Source organism: Mustela lutreola, chromosome 1, assembly GCF_030435805.1.
Source record: "Mustela lutreola isolate mMusLut2 chromosome 1, mMusLut2.pri, whole genome shotgun sequence".
Taxonomy (NCBI): domain Eukaryota; kingdom Metazoa; phylum Chordata; class Mammalia; order Carnivora; family Mustelidae; genus Mustela; species Mustela lutreola.
The window spans coordinates 47,501,578-47,521,209 of NC_081290.1; the positions used below are offsets into that span (position 1 = coordinate 47,501,578).

The window sequence follows — 19,632 nt, forward strand, 5'->3', positions numbered from 1 at the left end:
AAATAAATTTTTTTTAAAATTACAAAATAAACTGACCTCATTTTATTTTTGAAAAGGAGGATATTCCTTAATTTTCATAACAATTACTGGTATAGCATATTCCACTCTTCAATTAGGTTCATGCTTGAGATGGGATTCTAAAGTATTATTTTAATAAGATATCCCAGATCCCAGACAAATGCAAAATAGCTTTTTTTTTTCAAAATAATGGGATATAAATTAGCTTGAGAAAGTGCCCAATGCTAATAATGCTACATTTATACAAAAGATTTTTAAAACTTTGTTGTTTTCAGAATCAAAAACATCTTTTTAAAATCTCTCCAGCAGCTCATCTTCATTCCCAGAGGGTTTTTAACTTGTTTTTAGTAACCAAAAGTATACTGGAAGCATTTGTAATAATTAACATAGTAATTTGTGATATGTTCTTTCTTCTACTCCTAGGTGTGTGGTTGGAGTGCCATCTGTGGCCACTGATCTCCATTCTAGGCCAACTAAACTAGAACGTAGTTTAGTTTCTTTCTAAACTACACTTTAGGAAGAAAAGTCTACCAAAAAACAACAACAACAACAACAAAAGTTGCTCTCATTCTCACACATGATGATAACTAAGCTAGAGGGACACAGTTCTGAAGAACAAATGCTACAAAGTAACAACATGATACCTTGTACTCTCAACAGGACAAGCAGCATGAGGTAACAAGTGGTGAGGTCGTAGGAACAGAGCTAAAATAATGTTGAAAAGCCAAGCAATGCTGTTGATAAGCAGAAGAAGAATTGGGAGACTCTGGGAGAAGGCAACGTCAGGTTGGTGGGCGGGAGAGAGGTTTGGGGAAAACAAAGTAATAGAATACATAGGCTCTTGTTTTCTCCCTTCACCACCAGCAACATATGCCTTTACATACTGTGCAAAGATAAGCAACCATCATCGGGATATTTAATCCACTGGTTAGGGGGGTGGTTATTACTTTATCTTCTGTAATTTCAAAACATGATTTCTATGTTTAGTACATCATACCCAATTCAGAGCAGGAACTATGTATGCTTGACTCAAATTCCAAGAACTTGCAGAGAAAGATGAATTGTGCTTATCATCTTTTGGCCTCCTATTCTGGCAAAGATTTCTTCCATTTTTCAACTCCCAAGTGTAGAAAACTAATATACAAATTCCATTGCTATGAAACGATTTACCAGAAATCTTCATTCTCTTATTGTTTTCTAAGGAGGACAAAACTGTATTTTAGACACAATCCTAAAACATACATATGCTGATATTGTCCTACTTTGAAGCTTTATTTATTTTAAAATATTCACCAGGAACTCTGTGATTATCTTCAACAAATCTGTAAAACAGATAATCTGCCTGTTATGAAGACACTGCAGAAGGCAAATGCACTAATCATAAATAAACAAATATATAAAAGGTCTAACATTAAACTACTCAAAATATTGTCATATATCTGATTTATGCTTAATCTTTTTGTAACATTAAACTTTTTACCTACCTTCTGATTAAAGAAACACCTATTACATGAAAAAGCCTTAACATACAAGGACTAGGAAAATGAATTGGGTGGGTTTTAGTATATATTATCAGGTTTGGCATTTTTTTAATTGAATGGGTCATTTTCATCAATGTAAAGTAAGAGTAAATTCCTCCTCAACTAGGAAATATTCTAAAATTTCTTACCTATGAGCTTTTATAAATATTTATCAGGGCAAGCTGGGGCACCAACAATACAACAAAAAACAAAAACAAGGTCTCACATCTAATTAAATACAGCTTACCATCAGAGGTAAGACTACTGAGCTGATAATCCTGCTTTAGATATCTTTAGTCTTTTCTGACTGAGGTCAGTTTGGCAACCTCGATTTACGACTGATTTTCATCTAGTTTCTCAGCTCATCATTACCAGAACTTGGGTCTCTGCAGTTCAGTACATACACATGCTCCTGGAAATAAAGTTTTACAAAACCATATTGTGGGGATATAATCATGACATCTGCTATTCTGTTCTTTTCCGCTTCACTTAATTAGGGGAGAAAGGCAACAACTTATTACACTGACTCCAGAATGGGCTGCTACTGGAAGTCTGAAGACACAGATCTATAGATGATAAGCACCAGAATGTATGTATACATCACTGTTTTGTGTGTTCATGATGCAGTATAGTACATCACATATAGTACATGCATATAATATAGATGATGCAGTATAGTACATCACTCTATTTGATAAAACAGACTTGATTAATGCCACCCAAAAGCTATTATTATGTTCTCCTATTCTCATCTACTCCTTAGATACTGTCCAGTAATAACCTTCACTTCAAAGCAAGGGGATTGAAGGGCTATCCTTGAAAGTGATAAAGAGCATGGCGTACCAATACCAGCCACAAACTGGAACCTATCCTGGTCACTTCTTAGCAAGGCATAACAAGACAGAACTAACAGTACCTGTGATGGACATCTGTGACTATGGTAGGCAACTACTAAAACAACCCAATCACATAAATGGTTATATATTTTGTTTATTTCTGCATTTTAAAAACTTGAAAGTATTTTTTTAAATACTCTTTTCTACACTGAGTATGTGCTGATATTTTATTTTCTATTCTAGTATGTATTCCTAACGCTGGTCATAACCCACTGAATTGATTTCTTTGCCCACTTATGAGTGGGCTGAAACCTGCAACTTGAAAAACATAGCTTTAGAGACACACAAATCAACCCAGCAGGCTAAGAGGACAATAGATAAATTCTAGGTCTCTATTGGCCATCTTTCACTGATGAGAAAAAGCCCAAAGAAATGAAAACATCAAATAGTGATTGTTTATTTAGCTCTAGGAAGATCATATGAGAATGTGTAAGACTAAAGAGAAGAAAAATATTTAATAGCACCCTCCTACTCCCCTCCACCAAATAAACAAGTTCCTGATCTGATATGTAATAGTCATCACCACTGTTAGTCTAACACTAGCTTCCTGTGTGTATAATTTATTGATACAGGCAGACATTTATATCGAGATACATACATATTTTATATACACACATATAAAATGCATTAACATAAATCATATATGTATATGTTTATGCTATATTTTTAATATACAAATTTAAACGTTTTTAGATCATTTTTATACCCTGTTAAAATAATAAAGTTAAGTGTTAGATCGGAAACACAGGTCAGTTGGCCCCCAAGTCTAAGCTCTTAACCACTAAGCTATAAACCCTTCCTAGGAGTTCTCAACCCTAGCTGTGGATCAAGAATCCTGTGTGGAGTTAAAACAGATGCTCAAATGCTACCCCAAAAAAGGTATTTTAAGTAGAAGTAGCAAATATTATAGAGAATTACATTTTATAAACAATGTATCAAATATCATCTCTAACCCATTATGTCAGAAAAGATCTTTTTTGGAGAGCAGACACTACTGTGTGCCATCAGACATAAAATACCTGGTTGAAGTGAATGACTACCTTGGTTTATAAGCTGCCTACTTTACCTAGAAACTTGATTAGATCACTGTCATTATAGACTGGAATTTAACATAAAGCAGTTTTGTCTTAGGTTTAATAACTAAATTTCATTTAGAATTTAACTGCTGACATATCAAAAGGATCTTAACATAAGACAGCGTAAGTGATAAAAATTACAGACTGCACTAGTGTATGTCTGTTAAATTTATCTATCCATGACTTAAACCATTACCTTCCCAACAAACTTTTCTTTACTATCCTAAAGATAAAAAATTCTGAACTTAATGTAACATTAATAAATTCTGCATTCTTCCTGGGTTCATTCACTTCCACCATCCGTAAGAAAACATTCAGTAGCAAGCACACAGTACAAAATTAGCAGGTTTCCAAGATTTCAAATAATTAAAAACTGGTTTTGACTACATCAGTCAAATAAAATGTATGAACATAAATACCTTAACAATTTTTGACAGCTAAGTGGGTAATATGAAACCTAGAATTACCACTATTAGCAACCACAAATAACAGGGGGACTACATATCACAAACACATAAATAATTAATTGCACACATACAATTAGTGAAGCAACAACAATCACTGTTAACAGGGAGCCATGCATTTTTTTCTCAGGCAAAATTCTTTGGAAAAGACAAAAAGCACAAACTATAAATGGTCCACGTAAGAATTATTTTATTTGGTCGAATTAAGGCTCCAACTAAAACATTCATCTATTTCCTATTCAGGCCATGAAATGACAGCACTGCAAAGAAACTAGTCTATGATGTAAACCACAAAGCTAATTACAGACCAATACATGAATAATACCTAAACTATTTGGTGAAAGAAATTACAGCCCATTACTATTAAAATCTAGGGAAAATATTTACCCCAGTGTCTTCTATAACTGTATCTCAAAGAGGGAAGGAAGGGAAGGAGAAATCACGCATCAAGCTTGTGATATATGGGTTTTTTTAAAACAAAATAAAAAGTACTATTTACCATAAATCTATAACCACATCTATAATCTAAATATTAAAATCTCTTAAAATATGTGATAACTAAATACAGAATCATGAGCGTTCATTCTATCCATGACCCTGGGGTCACTGGGAGATTTCTAAAGCATACCTTTTAATCCACGCCATGGTACTTCAAGAACATGTTAAGGTAAGTCACAGCTTGGAACACTTCGATGCACCTCAAAACACCTCAGCCAGTGTATCTGTATCATTCTCCTTTCCTTTTGAGATCATAATGGTTCCGAAGAACTACAATGCTTCCATGTGAATGATAGTCTCATAATTTCAATGACTTAAAAACAAAAACAAAAAAATAAGGACTTAAGTGTTGGTGTGTTAAGCCACTAATGCACTGTTAACTGCTGCCATGACTAAGAAAATCAAAGAGGCTGCTGCTGCTACTCTGTCACCCTGTCATTTTTAATGTGAACCCTCAGATGAACGAGGAGTATGTGCTTCAGAGTGGTCGGAGTGACAGCCTTTGCTTTATGGAGATTCATCAACCCCCACAAATCTCTTGCCCCAACAGATTCTTCAGTTCTTCTGAAGAAATGAAAATAACCTAAAAGACAGGTCTGAACACTTGGTAGGTCCCTAACGTATTCTGTGTTGGATGAGAACTGGAAATCACCCACACCCTTGCACAAAAGGGAACTCATTAATAAAATAGCAGAGGGTCCTGCCCAACCTGATGTTAATATTATGGAATCATTTTAATTCCACTGAAGTCATTAAACTGAAATTCCATGGAGCTCCGGTTTTTAAAGCTTTTTTTTTTTTTTTTAAAAATTTATTTATTTATTTGACAGAGAGAGAGAGATCACAAGTAGGCATTGAGTCAGGCAGAGAGAGAGAGGAGGAAGCAGGATCCCCCACTGAGCAGAGAGCCCGACGTGGGGCTCGATCCCAGGACCCTGGGAACATGATCTGAGCCAAAGGCAGAGGCTTTAACCCACTGAGCCACCCAGGCACCCCTAAGCTTACTTTTATTAAAAGTATGCTCGTCCTAAGCTTACTTTTATTAAGAGTATGCACGTATCAATGGACAATAGATGGCTAACAATCAAGTTGTACTGCGGTTCTGTGACTGCCTTGGCAGGTTGTCTGTCCCCCTTTCCTCCTCACTCCAACCCACCTTTGTTATATAAGAACATTTAAAACATTTGGTTATTAAAATGATAGGATAAAAGTTTGTATGTCCCATTTTAAATCTAAGAATTCACTCTCCTCTTGCCTCAAGCTTGGCACTCTGTAATAGTTACCAGAAAAAATAACTGAAGCTACACAAAGTAAAACTAAATTACCAATACTGTATTGCTACCAATTACCATACAAATTTGTCATAAAGCAATTAAAATTACCTTAGGGATGACCGATGAGGAAATTTTTAATAAAAGCAAGCCATAAGAAGGGCTTCCAAAGGGGGGCGGGGAGTTACTGGTAGAGGTCTGTTATACTCTGGGCCTGTGGAACAGCCTGTGTCACGTTACCAGACAAGAAATGGAAAATGACCAATCTCCCAGCTAGAGCTAAAAGGTATGTTGTAAGGAGAAAGTAGAACCATTTCCTGCTTGAAAAAGTAGACTCAACTGATGAAAACCTTTCATAGTCCGATGTCAGAAAATTACGTATTTCTGAGATTTAGATTTACTGCAGGTTGTGGGGAAAGCAGATTACAAAATGTAAGTCACTCTTCAGAAACCTAGTAATAGTGGCAGGATCGCATATAGGAAAGAACTCTACCAGAACAGGCAGGAAGAAACTAATGAAGAACAGAATCAAGAGACCTGGGCCAGTGAAATCATTATAGACACAGCCATCTTTTTAAGCTGATTGTTATCCCCGGACCTTTCCCACTTCAGCTTGAAGCCTTTCACAGGGTCTGTATGCATTAACAACTACCTGGAAGGGCACTGTCATTTCTTTTTTTTTTTTTTTTTAAAGATTTTATTTATTTATTTGTAAGAGAGAGAGAGAGTGAGAGCGAGCACAGGCAGACAGAGTGGAAGGCAGAGTCAGAGGGAGAAGCAGGCTCCCTGCGGAGCAAGGAGCCCGATGTGGGACTCGATCCCAGGACGCTGGGATCATGACCTGAGCCGAAGGCAGCCGCTTAACCCACTGAGCCACCCAGGCGTCCCGGCACTGTCATTTCTTCCTACATTCTGCTCCTCCAAATAAATGTGTCCTCCACACAACTATCAGGTTAATGTTCTCAATTACAGCTCTTCTCCCTTGCACATAAAAATTAATGTCAACTATTGGGAAATAAAGCAAGTTATAATAAATATGCTAGATAACAAAGAAAAAAGACTAGATCTGGAGCACTCGCTCATTACACCATTTAATTTTCAGAACTTCATTTTATAGAAGAGAAAATGAATACACTGTGGTCAAGTGACTGATCCAAGAAAGACTGCAGTAAAAGAACTAGAACTTAAATCTAGATCTTCCGGACAGAGTATCAGCACTTTTGTACTACAGTATTATTGTAGAATACTGCTGAGGAAAGCGATGGTACTGAGGCTAACACTTATCGACACTATGCCATGAACTGTGCCTAGCGCTTCATGTTATTTCATCCTGATCTACCACTCCTAAGACTGACAGGGTGTTTGCCTCCTTTTACATGGAGGAGATCAAGGCTCAGAGAGATTTAAGTAATCTGCTATGCTAATCTATCTTCCAGAAGAAATCACATCCAACAGTTATGTCTGCTTTTCAACCTAGCCGATATAACAATAATTTAATTTTATAAAGCATCTCAAAACCTAGTCAATGTCTGTAAATGAATTTGTAAACAAACTGCATACACATTTAGTAAAGCCACTAAGAATTAGGATCACATATAATCACTAAAGTCCAGAAACTCCATTTGATTTCTACAAATGACATCCAGCATTTTCATGAAGTTATATACTTGAAGATCTTTTAAAGATTACTTGAAAATCACAGCAGATATAAATTTTAGGTGACCAAACAAAAATGAACATGAAAGGTATCCTCCTTAAGAGGGTACACTGCTGGGGGGCCTGGCTGGCTCAGCTGATAGAGCCTATGACTCTTGATCTCAGAGTCATGAGTTCAAGCCCCACATTGTATGTGAAGCCTACTCCAAAAAAAAAAAAGAAGAAGAAGAAAAAAAAAAAGGCCTACAGCCACATTTTTCCAACTGGGCCCTGTCCCTTAAACTGCTACCAGTATTAGCCTCAAGGGAAGAGAAATTTATTAGCTGAGGGAGGTGAGGTCATTCAGTCAGGTTATCACTAAAAATATAAACAAAATAAAACATAACAACAGAACAACAACAACAACAAAGGAGATGGACAGCTTCCTTCAGTGCTTCAAAACATTATTAAACTAAAAGCGAAACAAAAAGCACTGAAAGAAATCCCCCAAATTAAGAACAGGAAACTCCTAAGCAACTTCAAATTTGAATGGAAACCATGCATGGAAACCATGTATCCACACTGCATGCCACTATTTGGTAACAAGTTATATGACTTAAAGTAACCATTTTTAAAATTGCTGAAACAAAGTGTTACGGAATTATTACATTTAACAGTCAAACTGTTACAGTAAAAAACCTAAAGGGTCTTTTAAAAAAATCTTCATCAGTAATAGCCTAAGCCTTCTGCAGAACTCATTTTATTAATATGCCAAATAACGAATTATAAAATGAATGCCCATTAGAAAATCTGATGCCCAACCACATACCTTTTAATTTCAAAATTAATGTGTATTAAAGTCTATGCATCTATCTACAAAACATTTCATTTCTTATAAAAGAGACAAATACATTTCCATGCAAATTGTTACAGACTCCTTCACTATGCTATGTCCAATAGGGTAGCTGCTGTCTTTATCGTTCTAAGCCCATTATCTAACTTCCAGAGACCTGGAACACACTAGGCACCAATGATCTAAGTACGTGAAAACGTTATACACCCCATTTTGGATACATGACTGACAAATGAAAAAAAAAGAAAGTTCATGATATGCTCTAAAACTAACAGGCACACAAGTATTTGAGTGAATGAAAAAAAGTATTTAGGAATGGTTTATACATGCTACAATGACAATATTGAGAACAGATTTTGAAGGAAGATGGTTTAACACAGAACACCATTTATGTCAAATGAATTTTGTTGTTTGTAACTACTGAATATTTACCATATAACGTTTCTGAAGGTAGATCAACACTACTGCTAAAGCATAAACTTTAGAAAATTAGAAATAGATACCACTAAGTTGAAATTTTTCTGCTTTTATAAACAGCCTCACATAGTAATCTGAAATGACAATAATGAATGCATTCAACATTACTTACTAAGAAAGGACTAGGAAGTTCTTTCTGACAACCAAAGAATAGTGAGATTATGGCATATCCATACAATGGAAATTATAGTCAATGATACTGAAATCTGGAACATAGTAATAGGCTAATTACATATGGTTACTCAACAATAGTTATTTTCCCACATTAGGTATGTCTGTATATATTTATTTATTTAACAAACATAGAATGTTGCAAACATATTTATAAATATCTAAGTTCCATGAGATCAGGAACCATTTTCAGACATACCTCCAGCACTTAACCACAGTGCACTGAGAAAGGTGTCTTTGCACAGGTGACTATTTTAAAGGTTGGTGGTTAGAAAAAAGGGCTCTGAATAAAAGACTGCCTGGTTTTGAACTGATCTCAGATTCACAACTTAGCTATGCAATTTCAGGCAAGTTAATAATCACTAGGCATCTTAGCTTCTCCTTTTGAAAAAATGGGATAAAAGTAACATTCATGTAATGGAAAACAACAATGAGTTAATACATGTAAAGGCTTTAGAACAGTATCTGGCACATAGTGGTACACCAGTGAATGGGAGATGGGGTGGGGAAAGAGAGGCAGTGCGTTCCCAAATACCCAAGTAAATGAACGGATACTGTCTTTAAAATATAGACAGAAATGCTAGAAGCATATACAAATATTAAATGGTTTTTCAAACTTTGCTTACCATAACCAAAAGTAGATTTTTCCGTAACAATCTGATACACACTCCAATAGATATACTGTATCTTATTCTGTCATAAATTTATTTAAATGCTAGCTGTAACCCACTAAATTGATTTCATGACAACTAGCAGGTCACTTTCTAAGCCATGGACTCCTAAGTTCTCCTTTATTTTTGTCCTTCAACTTCATGTTTCTAAACACGGGGCAAGAATATTTACCCATTAAACCAAGAATCTAAGGTCAGAAAACATTCCAAAAAAATCTTTGTCACAGATTTTTGTTTTATTCTTCCTAAATTCTACTCTTAAGCCACCAGAAATTTTAACAGAAAAAATTTAAGAGATTAAAAGCTGATACAGAAATGCGCCAGCTTTGACACATACCTAGGCAGACTTACTCTTGAGAAAATTAAATTTGGGCAAGAGAAGAACACTAAATTAAGAAAGGTATGAAAGAACACAGGTTACTGGTTTTGGTATTTAAGTGGAGAATAACATTCCCACAGGGTCTTTTCCTGATCCAGCTTCTGGTCTCCTCCTACCCATACAAAGACAACATATGTTCTAGTCTACACTGGAACTTAACACAGTTCTCAGAACACACCATAGTGTTTCAGGTCTCTGTACCTCTGCACATAATATTTCTCCTCACCACCGCCCCCCCCCACACCACTAAACTGCAGGAGAAGTACATGAAATAGACTTTAACATCACATAATACAAGAATAAAGGAAAGAAAAAAAATGAAATAGGTGAGACTAGAAGTGAAAAAATTTTTAAATATCTTCAGAACCTTACAATGTAAGATATGTGAGCCAAGTTTGTATTTTTACATAAATTCTCATATATTATCTATTAAAAAATGTTTAAAAACTCCGCATACTGAATTGATGAAATATAGTCTTTTAAGTTAGGTAACATAATTTACACAATGTGTTCTATGGACGCTTGAATTTTAAACAAGTTTTGTCAACCGAATACTTGGAAACAGTCTTGTTACATAACAACAGAAAATTAACCACGACTACTGTCAAAAGTATGAAAATCACGTATTCCAGGGACTTCAACTCTAGGTTTTGGCAATGCTAAAAATGATTATAAATGCTAAAGCTAAACCTAATGATTTTGAGTAATTTTCAAAGAATCTTCCTAAGAATAATGGACTATTCTGATTTCCATCCTGATAGTAAGAACATGATTCCTTTTCCAATTAGGGACAAGGGGACATCAGAACCTATAACTAAAGCTAAACTCAGGATCAACATGGCTCAATAACTAGACACTTGTGATCTAGCAATTATGAAAGATGGACTATTCAGCTAATTTTACTTTTGAGGAACCCCCAACTGGGAAAACTCTTCTGAAAATGTATATCCTAAGGTTCAGCCACAATATGCCTCCATATTTTTGGAGAATTCTAGATGACACAGTATACACAGGTATTATTAAAACATAAATACACACACACATGCATACACACACATACAACTACTCTTTTTAAAACAGATTGGTTGTTAGCAAGTTATTACCTGTCCATGAGACCAAAGGTAGGAAGGCGAGGAAAGTGGAGGGGGACATGAAAAACCATTAGTTCAAAAGTGCTGAGTAATACTACTCAGCCATCAAAAGAAAAAGAGAAAGAAAGAAAGATCTTGCCATTTGCTCCCACACGGAACTAGAGGGTGCCCTCTATCAATGAAAGACAATTACCATATCATCTCACTGGTATGTGGAATTTAAGAAACAAAACCAAGGATCATAGGGGAAGAGAGGAAAAAATAAAACAAGATGAAAGCAGAGAGGGAGACAAACAGTAAGAGACTCAATCATAGGAAACAAACTGAGGGTTGCTGGAGGGGTGGGGACGGAAGGAGGGGTAACTGGGTGATGGACATTAAGGAGGGCACGTGATGTAATGAGCACTGGGTGTGATATTAAGACTGATGAATCACTGACCCCTGCCTCTGAAACCAATACATTATATGTTAATTAACTGACCTTAAATTTAAAAAAAAAAAAAAAAAAAAGAGTACTGAGTAAAGGATGTCAGGGAAGGAAAGGTAGTAGTGGTGAAATCAATCAGCTCATAAACACTACTACACATTTATGCCAAACAAGCAAATTAATAGAAGCGTCTTTACAGTCCATAACTAAAAACTGCTAAAGAGACTGAATGAAGTTTACCTCTACTTTCTTTGTACTTTTTAGGAGAGTTTCTATTATTACTCCTCCAGCTTAGTTGCTTAGGTCTCTTTTTGTTTAAAATAAACTGTAAATTTTGGTGACTTAAAAGAGTTTGTCATCATGAGTGATATAAGAACGTGCTGATCAAATTCTGGACTTGGGAGTCAGGAATCACAGGTTAGAAACTTAGAGAGCATGTAACTTCTCACCAGTCACAATCTCTCTGTGGCTAATACAAGCACAAAACTGCAGTAACAAAGCTTACATGTGAAATAATAAAAAATACTGTCCACCCGAGGATGCATAAACATTTACTAACTTTGGAAGCACAATTTGGTAATCAGTTACAATGTCTGCTAATGCCACAATTCTAGAATCAAAATAAAACACTTTCCTAGGAATGTTTCAATTAAAATGTTCAAGAAGTACTTATGATTTGTTTAAAAAAAAATTTCACACTTAATGTTTATTCCAATTATATGGGTGATGATCCAGTCTGTGGCTCTAACTCATGCCTTCAAGCATTCTCCCCCCTCCAGACAAATTCATTAGCTTAACAAATATCTGAACAACTACAATGTGGAAGACCTTTTGTAAGCACTAAGGACATTTCAGTACACCGAAGAGACCAAAATCTTTGGCAGAGTTAACACAGTAATTAAAAATTTCATATGGTGGTAAAAGCTATGAACAGAAATGGAGAAGAAAAAAGGGCATGGAAGACAGGAGATGGGGTGCAATTTTTAAAATGCCCTTGCTGAGATAATATTTGAGCCACGATATGAAGGAAGGGATGAAAGGAAGATTCCATGCAAAGGAAATAAACAGCAGGTCCAAGGATCCTGAAGCAGGAGACCAGCGTGGCTAGAACACAGAAACCGTAGGATACTAAATGAAATGTTACAGGGAGGGGAGGTGCATGCACATGTTCTTGGGGACACCACTGAGCATGAAGGCCTTTAGCTTTTTATTCTAAATTTTGACTTGAGCAAGACCAACATCTGAGCCAAGAAAGCTTAGCGGGAGTCTAGCTGGTAAGCAGAGAAAGATGGTAAGGCAGAAGGGAAGCAGCAGCAGAGATCAATTAGGCAGCCACTGTGACTATGGAGGTAGAGAGGACAGAGCCTTACACCAGAGTGAAAGCAGTGGACATGTTACATGTGATGAAAACTATGGGCATTTTTTTTTTTTTAGATTTTATTTATTTATTTGACAGAGAGAGATCACAAGCAGGCAGAGAGGCAGGCAGAGAGAGAGGAGGAAGCAGGCTCCTCGCTGAGCAGAGAGCCCGATGCAGGGCTCGTTCCCAGGACCCCGGGATCACGACCCGAGCCGAAGGCAGCGGCTTAACCCACTGAGCCACCCAGGCGCCCCAACTATGGGCATATTTTAAAGACAAAATGATAACATCTGCTCACACTGGATGGTGGAGTTGGAGGGGGAAAAGGAAGAGACAACAGTGACTCCAAGGTTTCTTCCAGGCTCAGCAACCCAAAGGATGGAGTTACTAAGAGAGATGGAGAAGGCTTCAGATTTAAGGAGGGAGGTTTCAGTAGTTTGGTTTGAACATAATAAAGTGGATATGCTCAAGTATTCTAACAGAGTTTATTGCAGTTTATCAGATCTTTCTGCCAAGGCTAGTGAGATGTGATCAGCCAAGTTAGTCTATTTAGTTCTTTCCTGCCATTGGATATTTAAAAAAAAAAAAAAAAAAAAAAAAGAAAAACCTGAGGAGGTTAAAGTTTTATTTATTGAACAAATGTTCTGATCATCCTAATATTTTAGTTATACATCCTGTACCATCTATACTTGTCAGTATTAAATAAAACATAATGTGATAAGAATATTTAAGAAAATTTCTAATTACAGGGGTGCCTGGGTGGCTCAGTGGGTTAAGCCTCTGCCTTCAGCTCAGGTCATGATCTCAGGGTCCTGGGATCAAACCCCGCATAGGGCTCTCTGCTCAGCAGAAACGCTGCTTCCCCCACCCCTCTCTCTATGCATACCTCTCTGTTTACTTGTGATTTCTGTCAAATAAATAAATAAATCTTTAAAAAAAAGAAAAGAAAAAATCTCTAATTACAGAAACTAATTTAAGATAGATAATCCATATTCAAACACTATAGAGGTAAAACAAAGCAATTTCAGGTAAGAACAGCAAATTATTATCTGATGCTCTCTAGCCACTAAAACACCTCTCAGTCTCAAACCAGTAGATTAGAAAAAATAAACTTGACAGACTGCTTCCCATATGCTAAGCATCTCACTTAAATTACCAACTACCTTCTATTAGCTTATCTTTTACAATGAGGCTGAAAGAAATTAAAAAATCTAAAGAGCTATCCTGTAACTTTAGCCATCCTAGAAAGAACTAGTTTAAGTCTCCAGAGACTCCTTTTAATATGCTGTTTTAATTTTCCATTACCATCTACATCTATATCTTGTATTCTCTGCGTGCTTTTTTAATTTTCCAGTGCCAAATGTTATCAAAGTTGGATATGCAGCAATATGTGTAGGTATATCTTTTGGTAAGAAAGAAACATCAAGGGGCGACTGGGTGGCTCAGTCAGTTAAGTGTCTGCCTCCAGCTCATGATCTCCGGTTCCTGGGATGGAGCCCCACATCAGGCTACCTGCTCAGTGGGGAGTCTACTTCTCCCTCTGACCATCCCCCCTCTCATTCTCTCTCACTGTCTTTCAAGTAAACAAATCTTTTAAAAAAGAAGAGAGAAGAAAGGAACATCATGGAAAAAGCATGTATTAGTGAATTCCAAAACAACACATTTTCCTGAAATGGAATTGTGTTGAACTATATTAACAAAAGTCACAATTCAGAAGATGGGCCCAAAATTACAACTCTGCCAGAGAGTAATGGACTGCAGAGAATAAGGAAAGGGAGTATGTATTTTCAAGAGAGTAATGAATAAAAAGAGAAAGGACCCTCCCCCTTGTATACTTATTCTCACTTCTTTGTTCTCATTGTAAGTTCAATCAGAAAATCATTTCGACAAAGGAATCAAGATACTGGGGACAGGTAATATCTTCTGGAGGCAACTCATTCAATCCTATTTTATAAAACCTGTATCACTTAGGTTAGTTCATCAGGTGCAGGGCTGTCTTATTTCATTTACCTAATAATTCAAAATATTTTCAAAAACTGATGCCTCAGTCAACCAGACTAGAACATTTATTATAACACCTTCTGTTTGGGGCAATTTAAAGTGTACAAAACTGGAGCACCTGGGTGCTCAGTCGGTTGGGCGTCTGCCTTCGGCTCAGGTCATGATCCCAGCATCCTAGGATCAAGCCCCACATCAGGATCCTTGCTCAGCAGGGAGCCTGCTTCTCCCTCTCCCACTCCCCCTGCCTGTGTTCCCTCTCTTGCTGTATCTCTGTCAAATAAATAAATAAAATCCTTAAAAAAAAATAAAGTGTACAAAATTGTGTACAATTGCTTAAGCCTCAAAATATTCCAATGATTATATTGAAAACCCCGGGTCTTCCAAATCCTGTTTATGCTATACCTTTACCATTATGCTATCTACCCACTGGTAGGATAAGCATTTTAGGTCTTATTTCCAATAGTCATGATTATGTATGAGTTGTACAAAGCAAGATTGTTTGTACTCATCTTTGTGGCAACAAACACTATTTCCTAACAGTGGACCTATACAAGAGTACAGTGGTTTGTACAGTTTTATCAAACTCAATTTTATTGTAATCACACTCTTAATAACAAAACAAAAAAAGGCCTACCCCCCTCCATTAAAACCCCCAACAAAGGGGCACCTAGGTGGCTCAGTCATTACATGTCTGCCTTCAGCTCATGACCCCAGGGTCCTGGGATCAAGCCCCGCTATTGGGCTCCCTGCTTATCTGGAAGTCTGCTTTCCACCTCCCAACCCCCCTGCTCATATTCCTGCTCTATCTGTCTGTCTGTCTCTCTCTCGCGCGCGTGCGCTGTCAGATAAATAAATAAAATCTTAAAACAATAACAACAGCAACAACAACATCAAAAACAACCCAAGTGTCCATTGGCAAATGGATGGATTTTTTAAAAAATGTATGTATATATACAACGGAATACTAAATGGAATACTATTCTGCCTTAAAAAGAAATTCTGACACACACTATATAAAATGGATGAAACTTGAAGACATTATGCTAAGTGACATAAGCCTGTCACAGAAGGACAAATACTCCATGACTCGACTTATTATAAGGTACCTAAATTCAAATTCATAAAGACAGAAAAGCAGAATTGTGGCTGCCAATTTACTTATCGAGGCTCAGGGTAGGGAGAAATGGAGACTTACTGTTTAACAGGTTCAGAGCTTCAAATTAGGAATATGGAAGAAGTTCTGGAGATGGGATGGATCATAGGTGATAGTTATACAACAATGTGAATGTACTTAGTAACACTGAACTGTACAATTAAAAATGGCTAAAATTTAAAATTTCAAGTGATGTATATTTTTCCGCAATAAAAAAAAGTGAACACACTTTACAGAACTGTATCAGTGGATAGTAACTTGTTTTATTCCATATGTGTGTTTTTTTAAAAAAAGATTTTCTTTATTTGACAGGCAGAGAGAGAGGGGGAAGCAGGCTCCCTGCTGAGTAGAGAGCCCGATGTGGGACTCGATCCCAGGACTCTGGGATCATGATCTGAGCCAGAGACAGAGGCTTTAACCCACTGAGCCACCCAGGCGCCCCTATTCCTTATGTTTTAATAACAATTTCCCTCATATTTTGCCCAAACCTATTTCTCATTCTATTTCTTATTATCTTCACAAAAAGCACACCTGTGCACTCAAAGAGCCACAACAATCTTTTACCTTCTCATCTTAAGCCACCAAGACTTACAAACTGATTTTAAATATGTATACCTTTAAATCTGTATAGCTGTTAAGCTCAAATCTGATACCTTTCTCTCATTTCTAAGACCAAGCCCTTCATTATAGCAGATGATCATTTTAACAGCCTTATAGCCAATCTCCCTATCCTCAAAAACCTAGGCTTCACAATTACTGCTCTTGAAATACAGCTCATATGTAAAATCTGCAGGGGAGGGCAAGGGGGCCAGAGGGGCAGGGAGTGGTGCCTGGGTAGCTCAGTTGGTTAAGCTCAAGTCATGATCTCATCCCAGGGCAGGCTCCATATTCTACAGGGCATCTGCTTGGGATCCTCTCCCTCTTCCCCAACTCATGCTCACCTGCATGTGCACACAAGGGCATGGTCTCTCTTTTTCTAAACTATATCAATCTTTAAAAAAGAAAAAAAAACCTTTTGAAAGGCTTCCAGTGTCTACTCAAGTTTAAACTTCTAACCAACACATTAAAAAGCACTTTTCTTATTTGGTCCAACCTACCTTTCTAGACTCATCTTCCACAAGCCCCTTATTTCCTATATGCTACATCAGATTCTTGACTCCCTCTTTCCTCACCATATCTACTAGGCCCTCCTGCCTCTTTGCTTTTACTCATGCTTCCTCATCTGTACAGAATCCCCTTGGTTTCCATTCCTATTGAAATCTATTCATCAACTCTCACATACTGCCATATATATAGCGCATATATATATATATATATATGTGTGTGTGTGTGTGTGTGTGTAAGTAATAGAAACTTTTGGAGAACAACTTGGCAGCATCTATCAAAACTATAAATGAATATATCCCTGCAATTCCACTTCTAAGTACGTCCTATAAAAATATTCATGCAAATGTGGCACACAAAGATATTTACTACACTGTTGTTCCTAAAAGAGAAACATACCTAGTTGTACACCAAATGGGAACTAGCTCAATAAACTGTTACAACTGGGATGCCTGGGTGGCTCAGTCAGTTAAGCATCTGCCTTCGGATCAGGTGGTGATCCCGGGGTCCTGGGATTGAGTCCCACATTGGGCTTCTGGGTCAGCAGGGAGCCTACTTCCTCTGCCTTCTGCTCCCCCTGCTTGTGTGCTCACTCTCTCTTTCTCACTCTCGCTCTATCTCTGGTAAATAAATAAAATCTTCAAAAATAAAATAGTTATATCTATATTATGAACAGAGAATAACACACTGATTGAAAAAAAAGAGCAAACTAATCCTAAATATATGCCAAGAAAGAACTCAAGAGTTACCATTAAATTTTAAAAATAAACATAACATATAAGATATGAACACAATATGAGCCATCTTCCCTGAAGAAAACCCAAACTATATGTATTTACTGTAAACATGTAAGTACACGGAAAATTGTCTGGAAGAATATACCCCAAGTTTTTTACAGTGGTTACCTTTAGGGAAGGGACTTTTAAACTATTTAATAATGATAGGAGAGGGGCGCCTGGGTGGCTCAGTGGGTTGGGCCTCTGCCTTCGGCTCAGGTCATGATCTCGGGGTCCTGGGATAGAGCCCTGCATCGGGCTCCTTGCTCAGTGGGGAGCCTGCTTCTCTCTCTGCCTCTGCCTGCCTCTCTGCCTGCTTGTGATTTCTCTCTCTCTCTCTCTCTGTCAAATAAATAAATAAATAAAATCTTAAAAAAAATAATGATAGAAGAATATATTCTTTTTTTATCTATAGTTTTTTTTTTTTAAAGATTTTTTTTTTTTTTTTATTTGACAGAGAGAGATCACAGGTAGGTAGAGAGGCTGGCAGAGAGAGAGAGAGGGAGAGGGAGAGGGAAGCAGGCTCCCCGCCGAGCAGAGAGCCCGATGTGGGACTCGATCCCAGGACCCTGAGATCATGACCTGAGCCAAAGGCAGCGGCTTAACCCACTGAGCCACCCAGGCGCCCCTAGAAGAATATATTCTTGTTTTAACTGTGTAACATGTCGTAGGTCACAAACAAGCAGGAAGAGCCTACACAGACAGATGAGAACAGACTCACTCCTGATCTATTTGGCCTGATCTAGTTCCTACTCTATTTAGCCAATGATACGGAAGTTAACGGAATGGCAGTGGCTATACAGAGCAAAAGCACATGAAGCCTATCTTGGCACAGACTTACCTTGGCACTCACAGCTGTGAGTCACACACTCGGGTGCAGTTCTAGCAGAAAACTGCCACATTCTCACTAGGCCACTACTCAGGCTTACTTTTCAACTGACTTTGTTTTCTCCATTTAAAGGAATGTTTACAAACACTGGCACTCCCAGCTTGTGAATAAACTCATCAGTTTCCAACAAGAACCACATCTTGAATGGGAGGGGTGGAGGACAGAGCCAGTATTTAGGTATTCCTGAACAAAATCTCCTGCGGCCAGATTTCCAGAACTGGTCTTCCTCCAGCATAATTTAAAAAGTTTAAAAATAAGAGGAAGAAAAAAAATCCTTTAAGTATTGCTGAAACCCTTAATCTGAATGAATCATTTCTTCTCCCATACCGCAAGGTTCCTCGTGAAATGTCTCTTAGAGGATCCATTGTGTTCTCTTTACATTATAGTTATGAGGACTAACAGATTACCCACTGAAGGCATAAACTACTGAGGACTAAACTTTCTTAACTGATCTTTTATAAACCTTAAGGTATTCAAAAAAAAATTTTGTTTAAGATTTTATTTATTTATTTGACAGACAGAGATCACGAGTAGGCAGAGAAAGAGGAGGATGCAGGCTCCGATACTCGGCTTGATCCCAGGACCCTGGGATCATGACCTGAGCAGAAGGCAGAGGCTTTAACCCACTGAGCCATCCAGGCGCCCCAAAGTCTTGCCTGGAGCAGGTTTTCAAGAAATCACTCTGAATTCCATTTGTTGAAAACATTCCAGTATATGATACTAGATAGTTCACAGGGTATTTTTAACTTCAGAAATAAAAATGTCAATAGGCAACATCAATTAAAAAAAAAAACTCAATAATAAGTTTTAAATGGAGTTCCATTTCAATTTACACAAAAAAGCTACTCAAAAGCTACACAAAAGCTACTCTTTTGTTTTTTATTAGAATTGCTATTGGTTTG

The 19,632-nt window shown here is 37.2% G+C and overlaps 1 protein-coding gene across 5 annotated transcripts in view; it reads right to left on the minus strand.

Annotated features, from left to right (window-relative positions):
- RBPJ (recombination signal binding protein for immunoglobulin kappa J region) overlaps nt 1–19,632 on the minus strand; it is a 217,688-nt gene that overhangs the window by 66,210 nt on the left and 131,846 nt on the right. For 2 of the 5 annotated variants that reach the window (XM_059164212.1, XM_059164202.1), the window contains exon 2: nt 4,603–4,785. The exons of the other annotated variants lie outside the window; for them this stretch is intronic. In XM_059164212.1, coding sequence (XP_059020195.1) covers nt 4,603–4,619 — 17 coding nt within the window. In that variant the 5' untranslated portion in view covers nt 4,620–4,785. The remainder of the gene's footprint in view (nt 1–4,602; nt 4,786–19,632) is intronic. 5 annotated transcript variants of the gene reach the window in all.